Raw genomic sequence first — 9192 nt, 5'->3', positions numbered from 1 at the left:
TATGCAATATGGGCAATTAGTGACTTTAGTTACTACTATATTTTCAGGTGCTTGTTCTTAATAAGTAGATGGAGACGAGACTGCGGAGGGTGCTAAGGCTATACAAGCTATACAATAACTTTAGGGGTGTCATTTCTAATTAATGGGTATGGCTCCTCCACAGAGTTGTGCACTCCAGCAGCTCTGAAGACATTCTTTACCGTTTTGTTGAAACCCTTTACATTATGGAGTCATCCAGTGAATGACGGAAAAGGCAAAGTATGGCATAAATAGTAGCACTGATTTGGGTTCTGGTTGTCTAGCCCCACCATACTAATTGTGAGAAAAGTCACATCTCAGAAAATTCATCCATGAGAAATAGGAAAATAGGTTTTGGCCAAAACAAACAAACTGGTGTGAAACCTATGAGCTATAACATGGTTCTCAGAGTGAGTGAGTGCGTGTGTGTTAGTACCAGGAGAGGGGAGACTGCCCAAAACTGGGCAATCCAGGCCTCAGCCTGTGAGCCTCAAAAGGTGCTGCTCTTTCAGGCCCTTTCTAACTTTGCAGTAGAATTTATAACTGGAACTTCTCGGCCTTGTAAGAATTAGAGAATAGATTCTGATCTGAAAGTAGATGCCACCTCACCAGAAAGGCCTTTGAGCTCCAACTGAGGAATTAAGTAAACATGGAGAATGGGATCTCTCTGCTTTTACTGTCTGATTACATCCTAACACACTTCCTGAATTAAGGCCTATTCACAGTCTCAGTCTTTTCATAGGGAACAACTCATAACTCTTCCAAGGTCATACGAGTCACTGATGAAGTAAAAACTAGAACCCACATCTCCAAACTACATCAGCACTCTCGCCAACACGATTTACTAATTGGCCACTGGAAAATATCTCTGTAGGTACCATTGATGATTAGAGAATTTCGAACCTGCAAGGAAATTATTAACCTAGAGCTAGAGGCCTGGTTGTTGATTAAACAGAGCCACCACTGGTTAGTGTTAGGAGACCCAAGGCTAGATCTACAGAAGTGAAGCAACAACCAGTGAGGAGAGAATGTGCAGGGAAGCTCTGTTAATTCTACAGATAGGTAAGCATGGCTCAGTACACAGAGGACTTCAGAAGATAAACACATTTGTTTCTGGAGATTTAAAAAATAATGACATTCCATTGTTGCAGGGAGACTGCAATATATTTACTATTGAGAGGCAAACAAGTTAGATTTTTATTCACACTAGTAACACACAGAGGCAAAGTATTATGTTATTACATGGGAAGACTGGAGGGGCTAGAGGCATTTATTTTTTGATGTTAGTGTTTTTTATTTATTTTAATGAAATTCCACTTTTCCTTCCAACTTTTACCTCTTCTCGGACACTTTAGAGCATAATTATTGGATATCTTAAAAACAACATCTGGTCGCTTGGGTAGGGTGATTTTCATTAAAATCTTTATGTCGTCTCTCAACTCTCAGAATCCAGATCAGGTCTGTGATCTCCTGATCTTCAAGTACATAAATCAGCCAGAGGTCTTTATAACCCACTGCACTCCTTAGCATGATTTTAACTCACTGATTCTCAGATGTGTTATGTGGAACCTAAGCCACCCTTATTTATCAGCACACGTCCCTTCCATGATGTATGCCAAGTGGCAGCCTAGCTTGCACGTCCCACCAATGATGTGGGATTTACTGCTTCCTGAGGCTTTCATTCCCTATCTGAGCACTCAGATACTCCCTAGGTATCACTTCTTGATCTTACCTCTGCCAATTGTGATAACTGGTGAAAAAAAAATTCCGATGCCATCATTGGTGGCCTTGCTATAGAATCATAAATACTCCTATCGGCATTGTTACCAAATTCTACCAAAATGGCCAAGTGTATCTGCTTGAGAGCAATTCATGCTAGAGTTCATTTGTAAAGGAAGAGACCTTGGCATTACTGAGGGTGACTGACTTAACAGGATCTTGTGGTCTGGATGGAAGATGAGTACAGAGAAGCTTCTGACTCAAGGGTGGTTTTGAGGTTATATATAAAGCCATGATAACACTTCCTGTGTCAAGACCTCTTTTCTAACAGTTTTCAAGTCTTAGGAAGTATATCTTCACTCAAAACAGAGATGATGTCTTCATAGTGTCAGGATTTGGTGCTTTCTTTTTCATACTGTTTTCTCCAGCCAAGCCATGCTGGAAACCTATGTATAAATACATAAAATACTAAATCTTTAAAAGAAGTTATAATCTAGCACAGTCTTCAGTATCAGAGGTCAGAACCTAGTAGAACTCAAACCTTCAGAGGCAGTTGTCTGTTTCCTGCATTCTGATCCAATGGGTAGAGACAGAAGACTCAGTCTCTACTTGTGAGATAATGCCTCCTTTAAGTTATTGGGATTCCCACCCCCCCCCCTTACAATTTGAAAGTGTTTATAAACAATGAAGAGACCAAAAGGGAGGCAAACGAATGAGGACTGGTGAGATTGCTAAAGACTTGCTACCTGGAAAACTCCAACTCAGTGGTACTTCTTTGGGCTTTGTTTTATTTTGTTGTTTGTTTCTTGCTTTCTCAAACTCATAATATGTCATTTTGTTCAAGGACCACACATTCTCTCAGAATAGTGTATAGGGGGTTCCTCCAGCTGGTTCCATGTAATTAACTATTAATCATCATTAGACTGAAGGACAGGGTTTTAAAAACCTGCTTGAACAGGAACTAGACTTTCTTGGCAAAAATGAGCTAAAAAGCAGTGATGCTGTCAAGCAATGAAGGGAAGATGAGAGAGAAGTATCTTCCTGAGATAGGCTAAGAGCACATCTGGCACAAGGGACATGGAGGAGAAATACTTAAGGGTCATGAGGGTTGTGGTCCAAGGGAATTAATGAAACCAGAACTAGGGCTGTCCTGCCATTCTGAGAGCTTTAAGACTCTCTCTCTCTCTCTCTCTCTCTCTCTCTCTCTCTCTCTCTCTCGCTCTCTCTCTCTCTCTCTCTCTCTCTCTCTCTCTCTCTCTCTCTCTCTCTCTCTCTCTCGCCCCTCTCTCTCTCGCCCCGCCCCTACTACCAGAGAGACAAAGAGACAAAGAAAGCTTGTGAGGAGATAAATATATGTATCTGTGTGTATGCATATGAAAGGAAGGGAAAGAAAAACCAACCACGATTTCTCAAAAAGCTATTTTCTTAAAGAACTAGAGTTCTGTGGTATCTGGCTTAGAGAAACAATACAGATTTAGCTCTCAGAAGAAATTTCAGCCAGAAAAGGGAGTGTTTAAAACCCACTGGGCTGCTTCCCATCTTGTGTTCAGTTCTGAATGATCCTAGCTAGGGTCCTGCATATGGCACTACAGGATCCTAATTAACTGAAATCCCCACTGTACCAGACGCTGGGGTTGAGCAGTGGCCTGATTTAATTCTCCCTCACCACACGTTACACAGAGGTGGTTAACAAACAGGACCGTGGCTTCTTTGAATTTCAGTTCCTTGTTTCTCCTGCTCAGAAACGGTGAAAGAACATTTGATGATGAATATTAAGAAGGTGGAAAGAAGGGAGGTAATTTTTTTTTCCCTGACAGGAAAATGTGTCTTAGACAATTGTGTTGTCTGCATTTCAGTTTAGATTCTTGGGTAGTTCAGTTTCTTATTTGACCTAGAAGAACAAACCTGAAATCATGGCCCAGTAAGTCTTCATACCAAGCCTTAGGACATGGCTTCAGTAAACATTTTTCTTCTTTAAAATTGCTTTGCTCTTTGTGAGGCCAGGATGGAGCTTCTGTCAAAACGGGTGCCCTCTTTCTCAATGACAAACTAAAGTAAAACTTCAGGGCAAAGCTCTTAGCAACATATGGAAACAGATGTCCAATTGTATTGTTCAATGACCTAATCCAAACCAGATTGCATGGATCAATCCACACGATCTGCCTTATCTTACTCTGGTCTTCAGTATTATTCCTCACAAAACTAAACATTCAGCCACCAAGTGGCCAGATTCAGGAAAAAGCTTTTTCTGCATCTACATAGATGGCCTTTTAAAAAATTGAACAGAAAAAGCATATAGTAATGTGAAATATTGATAAATTACTGAGTCAGCTCTAGCCAACCTCTTGGAACTTTTGTCTTCTCTGATTCCAGTTGTTTGTCTAGGCTCTAAAGACGGAGAAGTAATAATATTGTTAGAAAAGGGGGCAGCTAATCAGAAAAGCCCTAAGATATGAACTTTATACTTTTCACCACTTGGAGAAAACCCAGATCATAGGAGAAAAGCAACTCTGACTAGGGCTCTCTGGAGTAATCCCCAGAAATGGTACCAGAGGGAGTAGCTAGAGTGCCTGAGAGTCTGGCTCCTTGAGCCATGGTCTAGCAAACTGCATGCAAAGACTTCCTATTCCTAAAATCATTGGTATCTGTCCAGTGAGGCTCAAGGTCCTAAGCTCAAGTTGCAAATCAGCCCCATTCCCAACCTAGACTTGCAGAAGTCATCTGAAAGACTGGATGGGAGTATTCCATACACAGGCAGGCGTTCGCACTCTACCCTGTCACTCTCACCGACTCAGTCTCAGCACTGCACTTACGGCCTCTGCTGCTTTGCTCACACTCACGCAAGACAGACGCAGCCACGCAGGCCTGCGAACCGAGCTTCCACGGCTGCCACCGCATGAAGTCAGCAGAGTGCCTTAACCGCAGAATGAAATGAGGGAAGTGGGACCGAGACACAAACATCCTGTCTTCTCTACATCAAGTGGCTTCAGCCTGAGAATCAGAGTCACAGAGCTGATTATTTATGTGGGACACAGCTGCCCAATGACACACATAAACTCATCTTCTTTGTAGTCATTGCTAGGGAGAGTCCATGGATTTAAGCGGTACTATTCTTTGACTTATCAGGTCGGTGACAGGAGACAGTGACTGGGAATACCCACCCACTGCTGATCAGCGTGAGCAGGAATGTGTTGAGTAGAGCCTGGGCAGGAGTTCTGCTCAGGGTAAGTGAGCAACAGCTAGCTGGACATTCCATCTCTTTCCACAGATCAGTTTAAGAAAAAAAAAAAGGGCTGAATCATTGGCAAAGACCTGGAGCTGCTTGCCCCATTCAGGCCTTACCACCTTTTCAGGACTCTGCCATGCCCAGCTCTGTCCTTTCTTGCAGGATGGATAGGTTCTTTGGGCCATGTCTCACCTTGTATAAGATCGCTTCCAGCTAAAGATCTCCTCCAGGCCGGAAGAGGGAGAGACCTCCCGCTTTTGCAGGGTTCCCCAGCGACGCCGGCCCCCTAGGAAAGAAGCTCGGTGCCTGCTCAGCCCTTTCATTCTCTCTTCTGTTCGGAAGAACTCAGTCAAGGCCCGAAAGTACTCCAAGATGACCTCATGGCTCCAGGCTGGCAAGGGTTCCTGACGCAGGAAGCCACAGTGGCCTCCACAGCGACTGAGCAGGAGGAAGAAGTAGGGGTTGCTGTGAAAGAGTTCAGTGGGCAGAAAGTGGTCTGGGGGCCCGCACACAGGGTCATCAGCGCTACAGATACACAGCACAGGTACAGCTGCCTCATCCACATCCCGGAGGGGGTCGTTGTGGTCCCAGTAGGTGTCCCAGCTGATGGGGAAACTCTTGGTGTGGCAGAAGAGGGTCTCCTCAAACTCTCGCAGGGAGCGGCTCCTAAACAGTTTGCTAGTGTCCACTGTGTCCTCCAGGGCCGTGGCATACCTGGCAGGAGGAAGTTGAGTGGGGAAGGCAGGAAAGAGAGGGAAGAATGAGAAAACAAATTAACAGCAGAGGTTACAGAGTGGCAGCCCACAGGCCAGATTCTGCGCATCAAGGCTTTCTTTGGCGATACAGTGTTTTCTAAAACTTCCATTTCATTGTCATCATTTAAAATCTAGAGATTTTCCATAAAATGCAGCTCTCTGGCTTTTCTAGGGAAATGAGAAGATCTGGCTCCATGGGTGGGCATTTCTGAGGGGAACAATCGGGTATTTTCGCCCTCCTTCCTGTGTCACAGTTCCTACCAGGCCTGCCATTCCTCATTACCTGCCCAGTCCTGGGGCAGCATTTGACTTTACAGGCACTAAGCTACCGTGATAGCTCCCCTCCTGACTTCAACTTCTGACCCTCTGTGGGGAACATGCTGTGAACCGTCACCTCCTGAACCTCTCCTAAAACTCATAGTTTCAGACTATCCAAAGCAGTAGGTGTCGCCTGCCCCCATCATTAACATTTTACTTTTGATTATATTAGTTTATGTTTTAAAAACTAATATGCTATCCAGATAATGACAAATAAGTGTAACCTTGATCAGTGAGGTAGAAATTCCTAGAGAGGGCTGGGTGGCAGAGGAAGTGACGGGAGTGTAATTAATTTACAAGGTGATTACCAAATGGGAGCCTGAGAGCAACTGCTCTGGGGAAGAAGAACATCTTTGCTGTTGCCACCTCACTAGAGAGAGCCTGGCACCCGGACGAGAAGGCCAGGATGGGCAGCTCAGACCTTTGAGTGGATCAATCCATCATTAGCCCACTGAATATGGATATGTATCTCCGAGGAACATCCAAAGAAGCTTGCCCTGAGTTTCTCATTCCAAACTTCTATGGGCAGTGCCGTTTCTAAAGGGTCAGTTTTCCTCTCTACTTCTCTGACCTTATCCTCCAGCTGGTGCCAGGGTCAGCGCTAGCGGTGGTCATTTGGGGATGGAAACTGGCAATTAAGCCATATGAGAGCACCTTGCTCCCAGACTGCTCAGTCAGCTCAGGGTTGCCATGGCAGCATGCTGTTGTTCAGCTCGGGGTTTGACGGTCTTAGAACAAGAGGCAAAATGTAACAAGAAAAGAAAGAGAAATCACAAGTGCCACCACTTATTGAGCACCTACACAGTACCAGGCCCTCACTTCTGTTATATCATTTGTGCTTTTAACCACCTTAGGAGGTAGTTATTAACTCCATTAACTTCAGAGAGAAGCGAAGCTCCAAGGGGTTAACTAACTTGCTGGAAATTTAGGATTTGAACCACATATCCCAGGTCTTTCTGCCACATTACACTGTTGCTGTAATATCTTTGGCCTCATTCTGTCATCTCCTAGGAAAAGTGTAAGCTGAGGACTGGTTATGTGCTGTGAGGATGTCACTCCAGCCTTGTCAGTGGGAAAAAATCTCACCTGTTACCCTAGTGGTAGGGTAGAGTGTTCTCTTTTTAGAGATTTAAGAAAAAACTTATGCTTAAATATTCTTTAATATTTTTTTTTGCATTAAATATCGAGTACACACCTAGGAATATGTAAAACATTTGTCAGGTCTAAAGTATTTTAATAAATCAAATATCACCTAATTTCTGATTCCCTAGACTCAGAGACTACAAGGAAACATTCCAGGCAGATAATCCGTTGCAATTGCTTCCAGAGCCCTCTTTGCTGATTTGACGAGCTGTAGACTAAGTGGTAAATGTCAGGCGCTGTCTCTGTTGCGGATGGGGCAGGTGCTCAGGTTGCTAGGATACAGTGGGGCTGAAGTGAGGCTAGGGGGCCCAGGGCAAGAGTTCCTGTTCTAGCATAATGATGCTGATGAGTCGTATATACGGCTTTTAAACCTGATTACCTGTTTCTATCTAGAAGGTTTGGACGGCTTCACAAAGTGTGTGAGGAAAATTTTGCCCAAATTACCCTAAGACTGTTTGATTCAATACAAGGCAGAGCCGTATCTGTCTGGGTGAGCCCAAGACCCCTGTTCGCCCTCTCCTCCCCTTGTCCGTCTGCGGTCTTCGTCACCCACCTGCTGATGGTGATCTTCTGGTGGAGCAGAAAGCCCCTCTCGTAGGGCCAGGGCAGGCCGGCCTCAAACCACTCGCGGCAGCGCAGCACTGGCGAGATGCAGGCGGCGCCTGTCACGTAGCTGGAAGAGCCGCACTCGCCCAGGTAGGACAGCAGCAGCGCCGAACCCGAGCCCTCGCTCACCACAAAGAGCGGAGCCGCAGGGTGTCGGAAGCGGATGTAAGTGACCGCCTCTTTGAGGTCGGACGGGTCCCCGAAAGGCTGCAGCCGGGGATTGACCAGCGGGCAGCCGTGGTGGCCACGGCGGTGGAAGATGACCGGGTAGTAGCCGCGCTCCAGGGCGAGCAGGCAGAGGCCGAGCACGTTGCGAGTGAGGCGCCCCCACGCATTGGGGATCACTAGCAGCACCGGCGGAAGGCTCCCGGCGTTGGTGACCCGGCGGCCCCGGGCGCAGGGTCCCACCACCCAGTCCAGGGCCACCAACCCGTCGTCAGCCAACTGAAGATACTCCCGGGCCAGCTCGGGACCCGGCCCCACCGGCAACACAAAGTGGCAGAGGGTCTGCAGGTGGGGCCCGCAGAGCCAAGAGCGCGGGCCCGGCTCAAGCGCTGCCGAGCGTCGCAAGGCGCGCAGGAGGCACTGGGCCAGCGCCGACGGCTTGCAGATGAGCCTGCACCCGCCGGGCAGCGGCTCGCGCCCGCTGCCAAACTGGTCCGCCGGGCCTCCGATGTCCACCGCCTCGTCGTCGTCCTGTCCCCGGGCCGCCGGCAGGGTCCCGTCTCCGACGGCGCGACTCCCGGGACGCCGCAGCCGCGGAGCCAGCAGGCCAAGGAGGGCGAGCGCGGCCAGGAGCAGGACGAGGGCGGCGCCCCACGGCGGCATGGCGAGGCCGGAGACGCCGCGGCGGGCGGCGGGCGGCGGGCGATGGGGCCGTCCCCTCGGCGAGTTCCCCGCTCTGCCCGCGGCTCCGCCCGCCCGCGGGCGGCTGCCCAGGGCCCTCCCGCGCGCGGCGGGGGGCGGGGGGCGCTCCGGATTGGCCGCGGCCCCTCGGAGGCAGCCAGTTCGGGCCCGGCTCCCCTCGCCCGCCCCCCACTCCCGCCCCCAGCCCTTTGTACAGCGATTGCGACAAGCAGGAGCAGAGGGTGAAAGGAGTGGAGGCCACGCAGAGGGAGCAAGCACGCGCCGGAGAGCCGGAAGAGAGTGGGGAGGACAGCGAGCCGGGGAGTGGGGTGTTGGCGGCAGATAAGTGGGGAGACTCCGAGACTGAGGCTCGAGGAGCCAGGATGTGCATGAGTCCCCTGTCCCTGCTCCTCCGGCCCGCGCTGTGTGTAGCTGCCAGGGAGACCCTGCGTCACTGCGCCCTTAGGGGCCGCTGTTGAGAAGTACCGAAAAGGAGACGTGAATAAACCGCAGCTCCCGGCGTGGATTCCCGGGCTTTCGCAGCTGCAGCGGGAGCCACGA

General features: G+C 48.6%; 1 protein-coding gene across 1 annotated transcript; it reads right to left on the bottom strand.

The window, feature by feature from the left end:
- Positions 1–3142: 3142 nt before the first annotated feature.
- On the bottom strand, positions 3143–8729 carry ABHD15 (abhydrolase domain containing 15). The gene is made up of 2 exons (XM_016139005.2): positions 7733–8729; positions 3143–5677 (listed from the first exon to the last, which is right to left on the bottom strand). Exons 1-2 carry the CDS (start codon positions 8611–8613, stop codon positions 5152–5154), a joined length of 1407 nt encoding a protein of 468 aa, XP_015994491.2. The 5' UTR covers positions 8614–8729; the 3' UTR covers positions 3143–5151.
- Between the last annotated feature and the right edge of the window lie 463 nt (positions 8730–9192).

The sequence above is a fragment of the Rousettus aegyptiacus genome, unplaced genomic scaffold, assembly GCF_014176215.1.
Source record: "Rousettus aegyptiacus isolate mRouAeg1 unplaced genomic scaffold, mRouAeg1.p scaffold_m13_p_6, whole genome shotgun sequence".
NCBI lineage: Eukaryota > Metazoa > Chordata > Mammalia > Chiroptera > Pteropodidae > Rousettus > Rousettus aegyptiacus.
This window is presented reverse-complemented; position numbering and strand designations above follow the sequence as displayed.

Excerpts from the sequence above, each read along its gene's own strand:
- ABHD15 (XM_016139005.2), bottom strand. The coding sequence starts at position 8,613 with ATGCCGCCGTGGGGCGCCGCCCTCGTCCTGCTCCTGGCCGCGCTCGCC. Across the intron at positions 5,678-7,732 it reads CAGAAGATCACCATCAGCAG|GTATGCCACGGCCCTGGAGG; the intron begins GTGGGTGACGAA and ends TCCTCCTGCCAG.